The sequence below is a fragment of the Sturnus vulgaris genome, chromosome 2 (genome assembly GCF_052056855.1).
Source record: "Sturnus vulgaris isolate bStuVul1 chromosome 2, bStuVul1.hap1, whole genome shotgun sequence".
NCBI lineage: Eukaryota > Metazoa > Chordata > Aves > Passeriformes > Sturnidae > Sturnus > Sturnus vulgaris.
Genome location: NC_142244.1, coordinates 34,527,525 through 34,548,858, shown reverse-complemented (window position 1 = coordinate 34,548,858; position 21,334 = coordinate 34,527,525). Strand labels below are relative to the sequence as shown.

The 21,334-nt window shown below is 38.8% G+C and overlaps 1 protein-coding gene across 1 annotated transcript in view; it reads left to right on the top strand.

The window, feature by feature from the left end:
- RSF1 (remodeling and spacing factor 1) overlaps positions 1-16,461 on the top strand; it is a 60,864-nt gene extending 44,403 nt beyond the window's left edge. Inside the window, exons 10-16 of the mRNA XM_014887356.2 lie at positions 3,784-3,838; positions 5,159-5,265; positions 8,631-8,698; positions 9,805-10,012; positions 11,703-11,926; positions 13,875-14,066; positions 15,171-16,461. Of these exons, the coding sequence (XP_014742842.2) occupies positions 3,784-3,838; positions 5,159-5,265; positions 8,631-8,698; positions 9,805-10,012; positions 11,703-11,926; positions 13,875-14,066; positions 15,171-15,745 (1,429 nt within the window). The 3' untranslated portion in view covers positions 15,746-16,461. The remainder of the gene's footprint in view (positions 1-3,783; positions 3,839-5,158; positions 5,266-8,630; positions 8,699-9,804; positions 10,013-11,702; positions 11,927-13,874; positions 14,067-15,170) is intronic.
- Positions 16,462-21,334: the final 4,873 nt, after the last annotated feature.

The following is a 21,334-nucleotide window of genomic DNA, read 5'->3' as shown; positions in this document are numbered from 1 at the left end:
TGTAATATTACATCAGATGTAGTGAGTCAGTGCTGGAAAGATGGGAGCACAATCTGTGTCTGCTTTCAGCTTTCTTCAAATCTGTTTGTTATTGCTGTTGCAACAGCAACAATGATAGTGACAGATCAAGTACCAACTGTTCCTGATGTCACTACTTCTGCTCAGTGTGTATCTAGATCATACTGTGATGAAATTATCCATTGCCAGTTCTGCTGAATTTGTAGCCGTGGGAATGAAATTATCAGCTATTTTTATGAGTGAACTCAGCAAATACACAGCCTCCATCTGTGCAGGAGTATGGGATACACAGGAACTCTGCTGCTTTGCTTTATGGTGGGAGTGCTCATTACTAGTAAACAGTATTTTTGGACCTACTTTGGTAAATGTTCTGCTGGCAAACATTACATGGAATGCAAGCTTTTGCCAGTCTGTCTTGCTTTCTTGAAATCACCAGTGTTGCATAAAAACACAATCTTCTGAGAGCAACAGGAGAGAATACAGTTGATATCATAGCAGTTTTCAGTGTCTGAAACAGATGTTTAACAACTGTTTTGCAATTTGATCCTCATATCAAAGAAACCTAATGCTTTATATTGTATGTCATAAAATTGAGTTTTTTAGTTAGTTTCCAATGTTTTTTTCGTAGAAATAAGCTTGAGTTACAATAGGCTTCACAATGCAATAGTTGAATATTGAAGTCTTCCAAGTTACTTCTGTATTGTAGCAAATAATAAGGTAAAAGGCTGAAGAATCATAATGTCAGAGGAAATGATAGTTGTTATTACAGGTCAGTGTGTACATTAAAGCAGGTTGGTTGCTTGGGGCACAGACACACTTGAATGCAGTGTTTCTGAAAACTCAGTGTGTGGTTGGTGTCTGTCTTTTTAGCAAAGAGAAGAAATCTAACTCTGTCATTATGGATCTGTCTACCTAACAGGTTCTTTGGACCAGTGTTGCTGTCATGCTTTTTGAAGTAGTGATGATGTTGTGTTCTTTCCAGCTCTCAGGAATGACTGAGGCTGATTCAGCTGCTCAGCCGTATGCTTGTGCATCCCCAAACTGTTAAGTCACTGATTTTTTAAATGAAACATTCAGGTTTCCCATTGACTTACAAATACATGGATGAAATCATACCTTTTTTTCCCCCCCTTTTCTTGTTCATGAATTGAAGGTGCTACCACAACAACCTGGCTGAATTTCAGGTTTCTCATGTACAGACTAACTTCTATATAATCATGTCCTACCAGCAGCTGCAGGGAGTGGACATTAAAGCCTTTTAGGATCTCCCTTTTAATCTATATTAGTTACTCTGAGACGTTCTTGACAGAAAATCCCTCTAGGAGCTACTTGTCTAATTCTCCCAGGCCAAACCAAGTGGAGTACTTGCTTTCATACACACTTTCATGATTTCCCTGTAGCAGCTTTTGCAGCCATGTAGTTGAGATAAAATGTTTTCTTGAATTTGCCTAGGAAGACATAACCAGACATTGCTTATCTGCTGCTGCCCTTGGAGACACCTTGGTTCAAATGTTTAAACTCTTGGTTAAAGTCTTGAGCTCCTGTCTGCCACAAAAGGAATAAGAAATTAATTTGATATAATTTTGTATTTCATTTCAAGACCTTGACCTCAGCAGGACTGTCTTGTTCCATTTGCTGATTTGTTAAGCAGTGTATACTCAAGCCAGGGAGAAGAACTGGAAAACCTTGCTGATCGTGTTTAAAAGCAGATTAATTTTTCTCATCTCCTGTCTCTTGATGCTTTGCATTACAAGAAATGAAAAGTTGGGTAAACCATCAAAGACACTTGCTAAATACTAACATATTTGCAGTTCTAGTTCCTTTCTCATTTCAGTAATTGTATTCCTTGCCTTAAAATGTTATTTAATTTTCAAGAGCGTGGCGATTTTGGACAGCATCCTTCCTCTTCATCCAACCAATCTAATGGTGCCCAGTTGGATGAGGATTTCTTTTCATCTGTCGCTTAGGAATATTTACATTAGGATCCAAAGACAATGCCTTATATAGACAGTCAGTCATTTCAGTAGGCATAATGATACCAAGTTGTCGAAGTCCATGGTCTTTTTAGCTGTAAAACAACCTAAAATCCATTTTTACTCTTTCTAAGTATTACTTTAGGAACTGTGCTTGTTCATTTTATTTAAGAATATTATACTCGAAAACTCAGAAGGCTGCTCAGAAGACTTTTAAAATTTGCTTAGATTTTTTAGAACTTAATGAAAGTACTGGAAACAAAATTTTTACACATAGTTGCTTCTATTTGCAGAATATAACACAGAGAAGTAAGCATATCTAAAATTAATATATGTCTTGGGTGTTTTTGCAGTTACGTGCATGATGTGTCCTGTTACAACTCAAGTGTAGTGTAACAGGCTCATACGAGCACTCCCTGTAACTTTGATAGTCTGATTCTGGTTGATTGAGACACTTCAATTCAAAAATCCAGGATCCTTCCAGACACCAGTAAATGCCACTAACTTTCATTGTGCTCTTAATTTCTTTAAATTACCCCTTGTTTTCCTAGGAAAGGGCTTGTAGAGGGACCTATGATGATGGGAGTTTGGTTACCCACCCTAGTCTGCATTGGTACCTGGCTGTTCTTCCTCAGAGACTGCTTTTTTGAAAGCTCAGTTCAGCACCATGAAGATCACCATGTAGTGCTGTTTGTGAAGTGTTAGGAAATGAATCTCTAGTTGAGACTGACAGATACAACAGGGCTTAAAGAAGATTTATGTCCTTCAGGAGCCAGAGTTGTCCCCGAGGCAATTCATATGATGCAGAATGTCTGTGTTGAGGAAAGCTAAGTCTAAACTGAATTTTGCTTCTGTAGATTTAATCCTGTAACACACTGTGGACAAAGAAGACAGCCTGCTTCTCCTTACAAGAGTCTGTCCTGTATTTGAGTACTTCTCTCTCTCCCATCTTCGGTCAAGCATTCTCTACACTGATCCATTCTCTTTTTTCAGCCCTTCTCTACAGGGCATGTCTGCTGCCCTCCAGTAACTCCCACTGGCTAGCTCTGAACTCTTCAGCAGGATCACATGTTTCTTGGAGAATGTGTGGTGCCCAGATGGCTCTAAGTGCTCCAGCCAGGTGTGAACAGGACTGACTGCCATGGCAGGTGTCCTTCAGGTGTCCTGTTGGCTGTTGTCCTATTTGCACATCCATCTGTCATCATAGTTCTTTATGCAGCAGTTTTGACTCTGCTGATCTTTGCTCAGAGTGTTCTTCTCTAGCAAAGAATTGCTCTATAGGCAGTTATTTGTCCCCTGGTGTTTCTAGAGCTGGTTCTTCCTGCTTGGGCCTAATATCTGGAATTTATCCATTTCGGAATGCATCCTATCTTAACATATTTTTTCCAGTTCAGTGTGATTCTGAATTTTATCTTTCATCAGCTTCACGATTGGTGGTAGTTACAGATCTGGCAACGTAATCTTTGTCACAGCATTAATATTTATCAGTTGGTTTTTTACTTCCTTTTTATATCCCAAATTCAGTAATTTCTGTGGTGCCTGCCCACAGTCTTCAAGTACTGTTGATTGTCAGAAGTCTTTTGAAATCTCTTACATTATACATGCAGGAAAATGTAATCACATAAGAATTAGCACATAATCCCAATTTCAATGACTTTTCACATGGAACATCCTCTTGGAATGTTTCCGCCTAGTGATATAGTAAGAGTTTCAAATGGTGCTAATTACAGCACTATTTTAGATATCTGCAGACTTTCTGTAAGCTTATTTTCATTTTCTTTCTCTCCTCAAGAAAAGAGCGATTGGTGTACGTGGGTATCAGTATTGAGAACATCATTCCACCTCAGGTAAGCTAGTCTGTGTTGTATTATTGTTATATTTTCCAATCTTCTCAGTGAAGAAGTCTCTCAGTGCTGTGTCAGAGGTGCTAGTAGCATCTTGTGAAGAAAAGTCAATCTATATGCAGATCAGAAATGATTCTGGACCCTTCATTTTAGACTGAATATAGTAGAGAAACCAAGGGAGCTTTGTGGTGCTTATTAGAGCCACGTGATGCCACACAGTGTCCTATCCCAGTGAGGGATTGCAAGACTACCTCCCTGCCCATTACAGTTGGATTTTGAGTTAAGTGCTCTATATCCAGAAGTTTATAAAGGTGGGAATCAGTTATTTAACTCTGGTGTTTGCTATGCAGTTATCTAGGTTTGTGCTAATTGTCATGGCTTTCCTTTGGAACTGATGGGAAACAAGTGTTTCTGGCTTATGATTCAGAGGGAATATGTAGTATCTCTAGGCAGCATAGCATTTGCCTTCAGCTTCAGGATGTTAAGGTCACGTGATTAAAAACTGTAAACATTTGGCGTTTCATTAACAGATGGTTTTATTTGGTTTCTCTTGAGAAAAGAGGAAAAATGCTTTGATTCACATGAAGAACAGCCTCTTCTCACTTAAATTCACTTTAAAACAAGTCTCTTGAAGTCTTAGCCAAATGCTTTCACCTGGAATTATATAATCTGTTATTTGCAATTTGAAATGAAACTTTTGTTCATTTTAAACATAGATTTTCCACTCTGCCTGGCTGTAGCAAGGCCAACTTTTTCTCCCTGTCTCTGAATACCAGAAAATAATAACAGATTTTACAAACTTGGAAAAGAATCTATGGCTGAGACCAAATATTTGTAAAATGCAGCCTGAGGGCAGATTATTTTGCTTTTAAATTAATAACTTGCAAACAATATAATAAAACTAACCTGCATGAAACTTCATTGAAACTACACGGTGTAAAGGTATCCCTGTGCTTGGTATGTAGAGGTGGTGGCCAGAGTTTGTTCAGCTGACACATTTACTAGTCCTGGGAGTATCACCTGGGGCATGATATTAGCATTGCAGCATAAGCACAATGATCCAATAGCCTGAACCCTTTAAACTCTTGTGTTTGGAAAGTTATGTAGCCTGTAAGGGCAAAATGTGCAAATTCACCTGAACTGCCGTAATAGGTCACTACATTACAAGTTATACTATACTATATGTACTATATTACAATGTGCTGTGTTGAGCATATGAGCTTTCTAGACAGAATGAATAATCTATATTACGAATTTAGTCATAATGAGTGTGGAGGGAGGGAGGAGATAAAGCTTTTTTACACTTCTGTCTTATCTGAACAGGAGCCAGAAATACCTGAAGGTCAGGAAGAAAAGAAGAAAGATTCCAAAAAGCCCAAATCAAAACTTGAAAGGAGATCTACCAGAACCCGAAAGTGCATAAGCTACAGGTCAGCAACTTGTTAAAATAGCTTGTACAGCCAAAGTCATACTGTTGTTTCCTTTCTGAATCATCACACCACATGTCATCTAAACTTTTACATTTAACAGAGAAGCCCAACTAAAGTGTCTTTGTTCTTTCCTCTGAATACTGGTTGTGCTGGGTGGTTGTGAGAGCATGAGGTGGTATAGTGAAAGGGTGATGCATTAAAAAAATGGAAATGTATATGGTGTTATGTTCAGGAATACTGGAGAAGGTTTTGGTACTACTGCAGTTTCTGGAATGAGTTAAAGCAGGAGAATTAAACCTCTCCTTTCTCTTGCAAGAGAGACTTCTGCTTGTGTCTAAAGGCCTTAGATTCCTTGCTCTCTTCCCCCACCCCACCTTAGACCTTCCTTACATGAAAGGGGAATGAAACTTACAATGTAATTATCACATGGTGCATCTAAAAATGCAGCTCTTTAGAAAAATCTGTAACTCTTTAGAGAAATTTTGACAAAAATGCAATTAGTAAATAAAAGTGCCAAGGTATTTAGACTCTGCATTCTGAAAGCAGAATGAGTCACTAAGATTTTAAAAATTCACCATGATCTTAATAATCACTTTTGTTCTGAGTGTATTACCAAGTTGTTTTCATAGACTGCTTTCTAAATAATACCTTGTGACACTCTGTAACATCTTCAATCCACCAGGCAAGTAGAATGCCCTTGGGATTAGAAAAGAATGTGGTTACCTGAGAGATTGTGGGGGTTTATCCCAAATGCATTAGGAATGTTAAAAAAAAAAATCTATCTTTCCAGTAGATCATCAGAAATTATAATATTCCAATATTAGAATAACAAATTTTCCAACAGTAACCATCATTGAATGTATAGTCAGCCTGGTTTTGCTGCTGAGGAGGGGCATAGTATTTGTATAGTCTGGGTTTTCCAGCCTGGTCAGAATACTCAGTCTGACTTTGCTTAGCTGTTGGATTTTGGTAACTTTTGAATGAACAGCAGAAGTCACACTAATGAAAATGCTATTGCTAGTTTGGGAAATTAAGCATTCCTGTAAGGAATGTTAGACTATGGGCAAGACTACATAGATCTGCTGTTACGTTAATGACAGGTCAGGCAGCATCTGACTGGGAGAAAAAAAACCCTTGCCTGTAGGGTGTGTGTGGCACGACTCCAGCAGGACTCATGTTGTGCAATGAGAGTAAGTTTTTATTGAATGTAATGTTTCAGAAAAATCAGTCTTCTGGTAAAAGGTGATAATCTTCCTTACAGACTACATCATCCACATAAGTTTGAGCTGGTGAAAATATTGTATGTATCAGTGTGTCAGATTTTTATGTCTGCAGTGAAGTTCCACTGATGTCACTGAGAGTTGTGACAGCAGGGGAAGATAAATGCTAAAAGTCTTTTTCCACCAGGAAACAGATCTGTATTGTGGAGCATTCTGGTTCTCTAAAGGATCTATAATCCCTTTGTATCACCCATCTGTTGAGTCATCTTGTGAGCAAGTTAGCAAAAACCTGCATCATGAATAAAGCAGCTGCAGAAGAAATTATGTTCCATTACACCTAATGGACAAGCAGCTGTCAGCTTGTGTCTGAGCTCAGGTTATTTATTAGCAGTGGTTTGAAAGCATTAAGTGATTTCTCACATTTTAAAGAGTTTTTTTTTAGCTGTGTGGAGGGAAAGCAGTATTTGAGTAATGTGGAACTAATCTTACTGATGGTATAATTTCAGAGTTATTTCTTTGCTGGATATGTTGCCTGGAAAGGCTGACCTGGAACAGAGACTAGACAGAGTAAAAGGAATAAAATAGGTGTTTATTGAAAGGATACACTTTGGGCAGTCAAGAGTCTGGCCGGGGCCACACCCAAATCAGATACAAGATGGATTCTGGTCACGATTTTTACACTTTTATAAGTTTTGATTCATTTCTATATTGGGGTCAATTATTCAACCACAGCTCCAGGCTATGAAGTCTTAGTCCCCTGGCTTGCCCTCTTTCCCTCGCTGTTGTTTATGCTTTTTGTCCTTGTTGTCCAGTTGTCCTCGATTTTCTAGCTAGGAGGGGATTGTTTTGTCTAACTACCCTGTGAAGAGAACTCACACCTAATATGAAGTTTCAGAGTTACACGCTAAGCAGCAGAGATTCTGAAAAATATAAAAGCTAAAACTGAAGGCATCAGGTAAAGCTGCCTTAAGAGTGGCGTGCAGTTGTTCCTAAGGAATATAAAGGTATTAGAAGTCCATCATCTGATTTTTAAAGGAGAAAGTGTTTTATGTTCATTACTGGAAAACAGAGTAAAGTATTAGATTTATGTTTCTCTTGTACTGCTGGCGGTTCCTATGGAGGCAAATATAACTGGAATCTCTTTCATGACTGAGAAGTGGAATTTTTAATAAATGTATTGTCCAGTTAGTTGTCTGTATCTGAAAAAATTAAAAAAAACTTTTTAAAAAACTAGAGGAAAAATTTGCATCTAAAGAAAAAGTCTTTTCTATATAGTTAATAAAATTAATACTTTTGCATGTTGAAGCTCAGGGCATCTATTTTTTGAACAGGTAACAATCCTTTTTTATGGAATTTGAATTTGTAACTGAAGAAACAAACTGAGGTCACCTGTGTTGAAAGGATTGTACATTTTTTCTTCAGTTTGCTGTTCTCGTTCAATGAGTTACTCAGGGTGCAGAAATTTATGCAGTTTTGTAAAAGCTGTTGCAGGACAAGCACACTCAAAGACTTTGCTTTTGTTTGTCCTATTCAGTTATGTAACATTGCATTACAACTTACGTATGTAGATTTATGAGGAACTTTGTACATTGTGTTTTATTTTATCTGTTCAGTTTAGAATGTTGCAGATCCGTAGAGTATCATGAGCTTTAAGAGTAATAAGCAGCTATGTGAAATCAGTTCTGAAGGAAAATGGGGACAGAATAAAGAATTTTACGTTGAGTTTAATAGATGATTCTCAGGCTGTTTTGAAGGTTGGTAGAGCTAATGTCATCTAATAAAAGTTGTAGAAAAAATGATGAATACTTTGTGTGAAAATACTATTGAAAGCATTTTAAAGAACTTTCAGATTATATATTGTTAAACTCAGAGGCCTGCTGTGTAAAATTGAAGGGGATTTCTGTTCATGTAACTCAATAGTAAGACAGGCAATGGTAAATAATCTGTAAGCAAAGAGATGTAAGGAACACAACTTTGATAATAAAATAACAATTTTTTTAAATTCTGGCCCATTATTTTAGTTAATTAATTATGTATCCAGCCCACTGTCTGTGCAATGTAATTTCTTCAGATTTTGAAGTATGTTTTTGTAACGATTTAATTAAGGTTCACTTCAAAGTGGTAAATGGAAGCTGTTATTTTTAGGTTTGATGAATTTGATGAGGCAATTGATGAGGCAATTGAAGATGATATCAAGGAGGCTGATGGAGGAGGTATGTTTCTGATGTTACTTGTTTTGTGTTGGAATGGTGATAAGAAGATGGAGAGCAAGTTTATTTTAATATGAGAAGCAACAAATATAATTCTCTCCCTTCAAACTCTGAAGTTTGCCTGGGATTTTTTTACTGCTGGATTTTTCAATGTGAACTAAATAATTTCCCTTAGGAATGGCCATCCCATGCTGCCAGAAGATGCCAGAAAATTAGTAAAAGTTGATAGTTAAATCCAACTTGTACAGGTTTTTATATATGTAATGAGTAAGTTTTGGATTTGAGATTGGAAATTGACAGCAGTGACAAATTTGACATTTGTCCCCTGTAAAAAGAGGGCTCACAAATTGGTCTGCAGTTGGACCCTCTAAAGACTGAGTGTACCAAATTGTCTAAATATTCATCCAGCTCTACTAGCACTTCTCAGTTGAACATGAATAAAGTAAAAGTCTGTTCTTTATTGCCTGTTAAGGCAACATGGGACCAAAACGGAGATCTTCAACACTGTCTGAGGGATGGAGGTGGATTTGTGCTTCTGCATCACCTTAACTTGCCTGAAGAAAACAGCTATGAAACATTGTCCTTCAGTTGTTTGGCTTGTGGCATCTCCAGGCACTCACCAGTTTCAGAAGCTCATGATGTATGCAGACCATCTGAAAATAGTGTGTCTGTGGGTGTGTAACACAAGGTCCATTATAGTAAACATAACCAAGTCTCAACACTAAAGCACCTTTTCAAAAACTCCAGTTCTTGGCTGAACCACAACTCAAACCCTTCATCTCCCAAGAAGCATATTCAGCATTACAAAAGTGTATTTTCTGGTAACTGCCCTCTCAAAAGGCACTGGTGTGGTAATAATGTGGGTTGGAGTTGAGCATCAGAATGCAGACACTTAACCATGGCCTTCTGCATGGACCTCAATATTTCCAAGTGACCACAGCTGGGCTGTGTGTGTCAGGAGCAAGACTCTGGACAGAGTCTTGCTTGACAAGAAAATATTCTGCTTGACAGAAAATAAACTGAAGTTAGGCACATGCAAGAAAGATCTGTAGAAAGTTAAACAAGAAAATAAACTTGATATTGTTTCCTCTTTCTGTCACTGAATTCAGGCATTGGCAGAGGCAAAGACATGTCAAATATCACAGGTCACCGTGGAAAAGACATTTCCACAATCCTAGAGGAAGAAAGGAAGGAAAACAAGCGACCACAAAGGGCTGCTGCAGCACGACGCAAGAAACGACGGCGACTAAATGACTTGGATAGTGATAGTAACATGGATGAAGAAGAGAGTGAGGATGAATTCAAGATCAGCGATGGGTAGGTTAGCTATTTAACTTCCCCACAAGTCACTGACCTCTACAGGCTTCTGTAACTCTGCAGTGCCCCTGAAATGCTCAGCAGGAGCACGTTCCCAGTGCTGGAATGGCGCTGCACAGTGCTAGTAAGAGTCAGAGAATGATAGAATGGTTTGGGTTGAAAGGGACCTTAAAGATCACCCAGTTCCAAACCCCCTACCATGGAGTCCTTCTGGCCTAGGGGAACGTCATTGTACCGGAAAAACTGTTCTCTGGATCCATGTGTTGACATCATCCAATCTGTATTTGAAGCCTAATACATTCTGGGAATGTACTGTGATGTTTGAGGCCTCACTACAGGCTTCTGTTAGTGAAGGAGCCAGGTGGGCTCAGTTCTCTGGCTTATGTGACTGTCGAGCAGAAATCTGTAACAAAAATGTAGCTAAAATGAGACTGGTTGTTCCCTATTAAAAATAAGAGTTAAAATTTCCTATTTTGTGAGATTTTTTTGGCCTAATTGTCATTTAGAAATGGGAAGAGGAAAATTTTCATTATTTAGAGCACACAAAACCTGACAGGAAGATTCTGAAATTAGTTTTTGATTGCTGCTCTGTAGGCAGTAGAGTTTGAATACATTCAAAGAAGTGGCTTATACTGCAGAAAACAAATACATGTCATTGCTCTGGCTGACTGAAACTCACTTTCCACAGAATTTCTCATCATTCAGTCTGGGCAATTACTGATGTTAAAAAAATTGATAATTTTAGATTAACTTTATGCCTCAATGAAGCAACATAATAAAGCAAGCATGAGGCTGTAGGCTCTTTACCAGCAGCATTTAAAGCTTTACACCAATCATTGAGTCAATTTACTAAGTGTATGGAAAATCTATACAAGATAAATGCAAATTTTGAGCTTTGTTTTCCAACTTTGTAACCATATTGAGGACATTTCAGTGGCACCCTGAATAATTGAGCTACATATACTGGACATTTCCAATCAATGAGTGTAGCTTGTGGAAATGTCACAGAATTAATAGTGCATTGATCTCTTAAAGTGTGCTCATGCATTTTCAACTCCATCCTCTGCTTTGGGCCTTCTGCATCTTACACTGGAATTTAAATTCAGCTGGCAACCAAATTCAAGTGACTGTGTACCTTCAGTGCTCAATGGTTTTTAAAAAAGCCTCGGCTCACTTGAAGTTACGGGAATGTTACAAGTTTATTAGATTGTGGGGTGCATGTTTTACATTAGAGCCATTGTTTTGTGTTAAGACACGATATTCTAATTATCAGAAATTGTGTGGGACAGTGCTGAATTTGTGAAGAACAGGTCACCTTGGCTAGAACGTGGTTGGTGTTTCTTTTCCCTCCACAGTTACTGCTATGCAGACATTACATTGCAATGAACCATATGAACACTCTAGAATCTGTCCTGTGTTAATGCCATCTGCAGTGTTGGTTTGACAGAGTGTTTATATTCACCTGCTGCTCTAGTCTGCTGTGCAATGTCATTCACTGTAGAGCCAAATACACAGCTGAAACCTCATGTCAGTGATGGCAGCTTGCTCTCTCTGGGTCTTTGCTCCTCATTACAAGATTAGTGCTTTTATTTTGTGTAAAATGATACCACTTGCTTGTAAAATACAAGTACTAGTTTAATCCTTTGGTTGTGATACCAATCTCTGTTGTCTGGGGTTTTCCTTTGAGTAGATCTCAGGATGAGTTTGTTGTATCAGAGGAAAATCTGGATGAAAGTGAAGATGACCCACCATCAAACGAGGACAGTGACTCCGAGTTCTGTGCCCGCATATCCAGGCGACACCTCTCCAGGCCCATGAGGCAAAGCAGGCGGTTACGAAGGAAAACAGTCAAGAAAAAATACTCTGAAGATGATGAAGATGAAGAGTCTGAGGACAATTCAAGCAGAGAGTCTGGTGAGTATAAGCAATCTTTGATATTTTAAATGCTCTGCTCTGGGGAGAAGGAGAATGGCAGTCTGAGTTTCTGTCGTTACTGACACTTACTTGTTTGCTTGCTTTGTTCAAGTCAGATGTCATCTTTGTTGTAAAGCAGTTTGCTACTTGTTCTGTCAATATTTTTCAGGAAACTGATACTGAGTACTAGGTTCTTGCCATTTCTAGGTAATTATGTATTTAAATAAATGGTTGTGCTTTGATTCTAGAGGCCAGCACCGTGGATAGTTGCAGCTACCTCTATACTTCTCCTGTTTGGCACATAATCATAGGAAAGAGGATGGAGACAAAAGTGTGCTTCTTTATACCTAGTAGAAGACCTTCTGAGCACACCTATGAAAAAGATTCTGAAAGAAACACTTTCCATCACTTTATGGAAGAAAACTTCAGTTGTGTGGCATTCTGTGTTTTCTGAGAGGCTTGAAAGTAAAGAATTAACACCGTGAATCTCTCTCTCATAGAATTATCCTTAAAATCTTTAGTAACTGAAGACTCTTGCATCACAGGAGAACCTAATATTTCACTTTATTCTACTTGTTCAACTGCCTCATTTTCTGTTGGCATGATTTGAAATGTGAGAATAGTACCTGTGCACTTCATAAACCTTTTCATGATCAGCATCTTTCTCTGAAGACTGTCCTCCTTGTTTCTGCTTCATTTGAGACACAGACTAGAAAGTGCCATATACATGAGCACTCGTTTTTTCCTCACTCTTAATGTGAATTTAAGGTTCTAACTATACTGGAGTGTTAACTTACTGCAGTGTGTGTTATCTTTCCAGTGTTTCATCTGTCTGTCTAGAATATAGATGATGAACGTGTTGGAGTAAGTTGCTTTGGAGTACTGATTTCCAAAAGGAAGGTTCATGCATGGACAGCTGAAGACAACGATATGAGTGATTAGAGTGATTGTTGTCTCCCTGTCCTCAATGCATCTTTGCACTGATCATAAGCTCTTATCAATGAAGATACTTGCAGAAGTCTAAAGAGATTGCTTATCTGTTCTGTAATGCACAAGAGCAACTGTTTGTTCCCTGGTGGACACACATCTCTGACAAAATCAACTGATTCCAGTATCATTCCATATATATCTAAAAGTATAATCTTAACTGTGTCTCTATTTCTCCCTTACCCTCATTATTGTCCATCAGGATCCTGCTTTAAAGCCTATTTTGAGCTAAGGAAATCAGGTGCCCTGCAAGAGGCTTTATTTTCAGTCTCCAGAGACAGAATTTCTTCCTGAAGCTGGTTGTTCTTGCAGACTTGCTGTGTTTCTTTGTCTAATATTTTAGGAAGTAAAGAGGATGCCAATTTGATCTATGACTCATGTCAATCACTAACTTAGGAACAGTGTGTGACTTTTATAGAAATGTCTCTTGGCATAATTGTTCTGGCATAACTCAGTGAAAAGAGGCTGAAGTTGATTTGAGGCTATTTTCAACTGATGTAAATAAATTTAATTTTTGAAGATACTAGCTGCAGTAGACTGGTGCAGGAAGAACTGTGATTGATGGTAAGTTTCTTCTGTATGGTTTCTGTTTTAAGCAAACCCATGATTGAGTGAAACTGATTTTTGTTGTTAACTTAATATAACTCAGGTCTTGAAGTTTCATCTTGTCAGTCATTTTGTATCTACCTGTCCTTGAAAGTCTTCCAGTAAAGTACAATTTATTTAAATTTTAGAAGCAGAACAGACTCTCCTGAGGCACTGCTAACGTTGCACCATCAACTCTAGTTCAGTAAAGTTGTTTCCACTTTCAGGAATCAGAGAGATGTCTCTGACACCAGTAGAGATGAGGAACAAAAACACCATAAGGAAAATATGTGAATTAGGAAAATTACTTGAATTTTTTATGTGAGGCAGTTTTGCCTTGATGGAATAATACACAGCACTGTTTTGTTTCATACAGAGAGCGGTGATTACACAGATTACAGTGATGATGATTACCTGGAAACTAGGAGGAGAAGATCAAGACGGAATCAGAAGAGACAAGTTAATTATAAGGAAGATTCAGAAAGTGATGGCTCACAGAAAAGTGTCCGATATGGGAAGGAGTTGAGAAGAGTTCATAAACGCAGGCTCTCCACTTCAGATAGCGAAGGTAAAATAGACTGTCCAGCATTTCCAGGAGCAGGTGTGTGTCAGCATCATCATGAAGGGAAAGTTATATAATTTCAAGATTTCAGAGAATTGTCTTTCTAGAGATCCTTGATGTTTCTCAGAAACTCTTTCCTTCTGAAACAGCCCACTGGTACTTTATGATGCACTGAGTCACTTCTCAAATTTATCATTGCCCCTTATCCTGACATCCATGTCTGAATTTATTACACAAAGTGTTTTGATTCCAAAATTGGCACTAATGCAACTGTTTCACCACTTTTTGTTAAGAGGTCAAAAAGCTGCATCTCACGAGCATCTGAAGATTCTCTTATGTAAGAGGAAGGGCATTGTCTCTGGTGCCCTGACAGTGTGCTGGTGGTTCAGAATCATTTCATCTCTTGTTTAAGGAGCTGTGCCAAGTGCAGAGGAAGCCTCTCTCAGTAATGTTAGGCACACAATGAGTGATTGGTGTGCTTCATGATTTATAATTAATTAGCTTTTACAAAGCCAGCCACTGACTTTGGCTTTTGGATTATGGGTGCCTGCTTATCAGACCTTAGGTCTTGCTTTCCAAATGCTGAGTGGTGCAGGTTGCAATGGATATGAGGCTTCCTCAGAAAATGAGCCGTCCTTGACGGCCTGAGTGCCTCAGTAAGAAGTTGTATATAATTTGAGGGTGGCAGGGGTATAGCACAGCTTTGTGTGTGTGTGTGTAGATGCATGAATTTTATGATAAAGCAGCCATTATTTGGGTTCTGAGTTTCTGTCAAGGTGCAAGTAAAGCACATACTGTGAGATGAGAAATATAGTTCTGTGTTATTCCCAGCATAGAGTTACCAGTTTTAGGGGAGAACACACTCACTTTCAAAGCCTCTGGTGCTCCTCAGCTTGGAAACAGAATATCTGTGAATTGTTGATACTTGCTACATTAGAAGTTGACATAAAAAATAAAAAGAATGCAAGCCTTTTGGCTTGGTTGGGGAGCCTGGGGAAGGATACACAAATGTCTGTGCTCAGAGAGCTGTCTTGTCAATGAATGAGAAAGATGAAAAATAAATGTTGCACTGAGATTTGCTAATGACTCTAAGTCTGCTGCTTCTTCCAGAGAGCTACACATCTAAGAACTCTGAAGATGATGAATCTACAAAAGAGTCAAAGCAATTGATTCGAAAACGTCGGCGAAGTACAGATGGCTATTCCGAGGAAGAAGGAGAGGATGAGGAGGAAGAAGGAAAGCCTGTCCGCAAACGCCTGAATCGAATCGAGACCGACGAGGAAGACACCGGCGAAAACGTGAACGACGACGCAGAAACCCCCACTCCTGCAGTTAAGCTGCCAGCAGCACAAGCCCCCCAAGACAACCCCAAGAAGCACTGCTACCGGATAGAGAGCGATGACGAAGATGACTTTGATAATGTAGGGAAAGTAGAGAGCCCTTTGGACTACAGCCTGGTGGACTTGCCTTCCACCAACGGACAGAGCCCAGGGAAAACCATTGAGAACTTGATTGGCAAGCCAAGCGAGAAGACCCAGGCCCCTAAGGACAGCACAGCCAGCCCCAGCCTGGCGCCCAATGGGACAGGGAGCGGGCAGGAAGCGGTAGGGCCAGAGGAAGATGAAGATGAACTTTTGAGAGTGACTGACCTTGTTGATTACGTCTGTAACAGTGAACAGTTATAAGACTTCCATTTTTTGTGCTAATTTATTCCACGGTAGCTCATACCAGCGGGCCAGTTATTAAAAGCTGTTTTATTTTTCCTAGAAAATTCTCCACTACAGTATCACTTTCTAGAAGCAAGAATTTCACCAGTCCTGCAGTCTTTCTGTGAAGTGACCAGTTTTGAACTTTGAAGATTTGCTGTAAATTCCCTCTCTTACCCCTCCTTCTCCTTCCAAGTCCATGGTCCTGGGTAATTTCACTCGCAAAAACCTTATAACAACAAGAGATTTGTATATTTTTGACTTTATATTTCCTGAGTGCATACAAATTTGTGGAAATGGGTGGCCTAAGAAAGCATTCCAAATCAGTCAGGGCCCAAACCGGAACTGGGGTGGGTTTGGCTCAAGGGGTGGGGGGACGGGAGGGGGGTGGTGCAGAAGCACTTGTGCTTTAGCTTTTTCATATGAGATATATATTATATTTAAATGTTCACAACTTAGATTACAACTTAACAGACAGTTAAAAGCAAAATTAATGTCTGTACTGTCGCATTTTGTGAGTTGTAGGTTAACATACCATAGCTCATTTTAGTAATCAACTTCATGAAAGCAGTTTGATTTTAATACTGGAGGCAAACAGAGTTATTAGAGGCCAAGAAGGTACCATAAACAAGAACTCTGCTATTCATTATGACTTGCAGACTTTCCTAATAAACGTTCTTTAAAGTGTTTGTACAGTGAAGTGTACTGTAATGAAGTTTTTGACAGCTGAAACACTCTAGCCATGAATTTCTAAAGTGATCTCATGCACAGTTCATCAGATGGCCTTCAATGCACAGTGTCTAGTGGGAGGACGTATTGATGTCAAGTTAGTCTGTAGGCACTGCAAACTTTTACAGACAAAAGAGCCCTGCAGTCGCTGCCTGACCATGTGAGCTTCATCACCAGTTGGAGTATCGTGAACAAAATGTGTTTGTACAAATGGCATTGACCATAGAATGACAGTGCATAAGAGGATGGAGGGATTTTCAAATAAACCATGACTGGTCCATTCATGCCCTTAATATCTACTTCAAATTGAAGTAAACAAATGGAACAGTTTTCCTTTTGGAGTTTTTCTGTTTGGGGTTTGTGTGTGTTTTGGTTTGGTTTTACTTATCTGCCTGGATGTATTAGCAGGTTTTGAATGTAGTTGTTGGCCTTTGGCCATTAGAATTTTCTTAAAATACATTTTAATAACTGTCATGTGACCAACTGATTTCAAGAAGGCAGAGTTACTGAGAGAAAACGCTTGACTCCAAGATATCATCAACTTTTGAGCAGACATGAAGTGGCATGTGCTTTTATTCAAGGGGGAAAAAAGACAATGGAAGAATAAAAACCCCACCCAATCAACATGGGGCACATCAAAAGCATTCCGTTTTCTCTTTACTCTGGTTAAGATGTAGGCTGTAGCATTTTTACATGTTATAGGACACAGATAGCTCAAATAGATCTGCCAAACATTGAAATCAAACAAGGTCACATCTATTAATCCTTTTGCTCTGAGATTTGGATTTTTGACTGGTGTTCATGTCCATTGCCGGCAATGGATGCACCAAAGCTGCTGCTGCCACTGAGGAGTGAGTTCTCCTTTTCCTGCCCCACCTGATTCCCTTCCATTATATTGTATTTACTAATCAGTCATAAAGCACTTCTGTTTTCTTGTAATAAAACCAGCATTAGGCCTTTACTAAATACCTCTCTAGAAAACCTAGATCCAAAATTTACCTACCTTCTGGCCTTTAAAGTCTTGGTTTTGTTTCCCCACCTCTGTTTTCCACAAGGTCTGTCAGAACCACTCCGTGACTCTTACTCACTTGGGTTTTAGCAGTACACATATCATGCTATAAAACTAGGATTAGAAAGATGCAAAAAGGTGGAACTTGCTCATTATCTGCTGTGCTAAGCAGGCTCGTGATTAAAACACAAGAGAAATCACTCTCTACATGACAATTTAATTTCATCAAAGATTAAATGTTTTCCTACTTTACTGATGTTAACAGCTAACAGTTAAGTGATTAAAATGGGGTAGTGAAGAGCCATAGAAGATTAGAATGAGTTCTTAAAAGCCTATGTAGCGTTCTAAGCTACTCTAGTGCTTGTCTTTGCTTAGCTGATGCATAAATGTAGTGCTTCTAAATTCTAATATATTTGTGTGTTAGAACAAGTAAGATCATAAGGCTTCCACTTGTCCATGATAGTAGCTGCTGAGCATTTTTAATACTTGCAGTGCAAACTGATTCACATCCATCAGCTGTGTGGAATTGATGGTTCCTCATTTGTTTTGGCAGTGCCATATTTTCCTTTGCTGCCTGATGAAGCCTTCTGGTATCTGATCAAACATTCTCGCTTGTAGAGTCAACTCTAAATGCTAAATACTTAGTGGGGAGGTACTTATGTATGTAAGAAAATACAAAAGAGTTACAATTCTAGATATACCAATCATGAAAAAATTTGAGTACTGAGTTAGAGCGATGTAAAAGCAGGAAAGACCAGGAAGCAAAATAGGAACTTTGAAGCTTTTATCAGAAGTGTCATGTTTTAAAAATGGCCAGTTACCAAATTGTACTTTTTATAGGTCTCTTCTCAAAAGCAACTTTTCTGTCTTCTAAGAAGTCATCCTTGGTACCTAAGATGGCTTAGGCCACAGGATATAGAGTTCCTCCTTAGATCACTGGAAATAGCATGCAAGGAAAAACTGCAAGAAATGCTCTGGGAAGTATTGCCACTTTAAAACTTGGTATTTTTATCATTTTTAAGGCTTCCTGCTTGGTGGAAAATGTATCATCTCCTATTTGGGAAGATGACATTTTCTGTCAAGAGGCCAGCTATCTCACACGGTTCATGCTGTTACAGTATGTCTATATGATTCCAGAGTGAAAATGTCTTCCTGGTGTCCTTACAGTCTTGTGCCCTTCTGTGCTCAGCGTGAGATCAGAAGTTAGTTGTCTGAATAGTGATCTTCAGGTGTAGCTTTGGGCTTAAAGCTCAAACCATATGGGAAACAGGAAACAGGCCAGGGATTCTTTCTAATGAAAACAAGCAGCTACTGGCTGAACATGCAAAGCATTTATTCAGCAAACTCTTGTTTATTCCACACAGATTGTCACTAAAAGCTTTGTCTTCTTTTTACCTGCAAGCTCTTCTGTATATAACTGATTGGGAACAAAGCTGATTTCTATGTGTAGTCTAAGTAGCACTGCTGGGAAGAACATATAAATCAAGTAGAGGAGTGGATTTTTTGTGCTACCAAGATAAATGCTGGCTGTTTGCTTCCCTGTGTGGGGCTTCTGTGACTCGGCGACAAAAAGCACACAATTGGGACCTCTCTGCTGTAATGAATGGGGTGTGTTAATCTAAGCAGAAGGGGGATAGAATTAACTGGGTTGGTTTCACCACAGTTGCTGTCTTCTGGTTGTTGAGTCTGATAAACCTGAGCATATTCTTGATATAAGATGGAAAATGACATCACATTTAACAACCCCTAGTTAGCAAGGTCATTACTGAACAATCAACTCTTTGATGCTTTCATTTTGTACATGCTGAATTACATTATAAAACCACTGCATCTTCCTGATTTTTTTTTTTTATGAAAAGATTGTTCTGGTCTAGCCGCACTTAGGAGAAACAAGAGATGCTTTTTTCTAAAAAACTCATTTTTGAAGTGTCACTTTCAAGATGTTGTATTAAGTGTCTCAGTTACTCTTCATACTATGGGAGCTAATGACTTAGTTGGACTTGTTTTCTGTTCACTTCTGTTTTCTAATTGCTGTGTCTGAACTCTTGGTAAGAGACCTTACATTGGGAAACTCAAGGGGCAGAAGACGTATGTTCACAAAAGAAAAATTGCATGGTAGTGGTACACTTGTTCTGATTTCACATCTATTATTTGAACTACACTGGTATCCAGATGCTGCGACTGTTTAATAATTTTAGTCCTTCATTTTCAAGGGGTCCATTTTATACCTCTGTTTTCAGGTGCTTATAACATGGTTTTCAGTTTTCTTCAGTAGAAAGCTCTAGTCTAAACCTTCAAATAATGATTTAATATCACATATTTTTACAAACTTCTTTTATGAAAAGTAAACAAGGAATTTTTACAGCACCTGCTTTTTAAAGTTCACTTTGTACATGGTGATTTAAATAAATCTTGGCAATAATGCTTGCCCCCAGAACTGGTCTGACAAAGAGATTTGTATCACCTAATTCAAAAACGCTTTATATAGGCCTTGAAAATTGGGTTTGATACATGTGCAGTGACTACTATTCACAGACTTGTAATGTGGTTCTGATGTGCAGTGTGTACCCTGGGGATGTATTTGCATTTGATGTATGCTTCAGATTTGGTGGGTGTATAAAATCCTTAAATATATATAAATATATGTGGAAGATCAAGTATCTTCAAACAAAACAGTAACTTTGGGGAAAAAAAATGTATTGAATATGGTGTGGGAATCTCTAGAAATAAGGCAGCAGAATTTTGCAAGTCCTTGAGTGTTTAAAACTTCCATAGAAGCATTTAGGGTATTGTCTGAAGTAAGGATTTACAGGATCAAGATCACATTTGCTGGTTGGTAGTCTCTTCTGCCTCCCCTTCCCTAACAGTTAGCATAGGGACTGTATCTCATTTAAAATGTTGGAAGGCAGGAAGTAAAAAAAATCCAGCAGATGTTGTCTATTTGGAGTTCTTTAAATTCTTACTGTTTTGGTTTGGTTTTTTTTTTACTGGTATATCCTGATACAAGAAAAATTCTATGATTAAGTTTTGATGCTTTACCCAGTCTGAGACCTAACAGAGCTTCAGAAATATTTATCAGTTGGAAATTATTTCTGGAGACCAGCAGTTGGGGTATTGAGGATTACTAGTCACTTTGGAAAGTCACATCACATACCAAGCCCTTCTTCTAGATTAGGTGTAACTAACTGAGGTAGCTCCAAACAACAAAAACATGGGAATGATTGTCCCAACACTTCGGAGTAATTTAACTTACTTATTTAACTTACTTATACAAAATATGTATATTGCTTAGTATAAAACGTAAATAAAAGATTGAGTAGAGCTTCTGAGGGAAAGAATAAAACACTCTAAAGTAGGTAAGATTTTATAGTTGAATCTGTGGTGTAAAGCGTTTCAATTCAACTGCAATTGAAAGCAAGTCTTACAACTTGGGTTTTTTACTACCATCTTGTAAGTGCTGGGCCCCTACAGCTGAGCTGAGGAGCAGGAGAGGGGACAGCATTGCAGTCAGAGGGGCACACGTGCCTGCCAGTAGATCTGCTGTTGCTCCATACAACCCCAAAGGTTGCTGAGGAGAGCCGAGCGACGGCGTGGCTCCGTTGGTTCGGCTGGTTTACTTCGTGCACTTTGCAGCACTTTGTGTATAGTCAGTCTCACTGGTTCCCCAGGTGCAGACAGAGTCACTCACTCCTGCTGTTTGGAGGCTTGTTCCAATAACAAGGGGACATGGGGAATGGATGGAGGGAAGTGGAATGGAATACTGTGTATGCAAACTAATGCCATTTGCAAGGCAGGTCTTGGACAGGCCTAGAAACTACTTGTGACTTGCT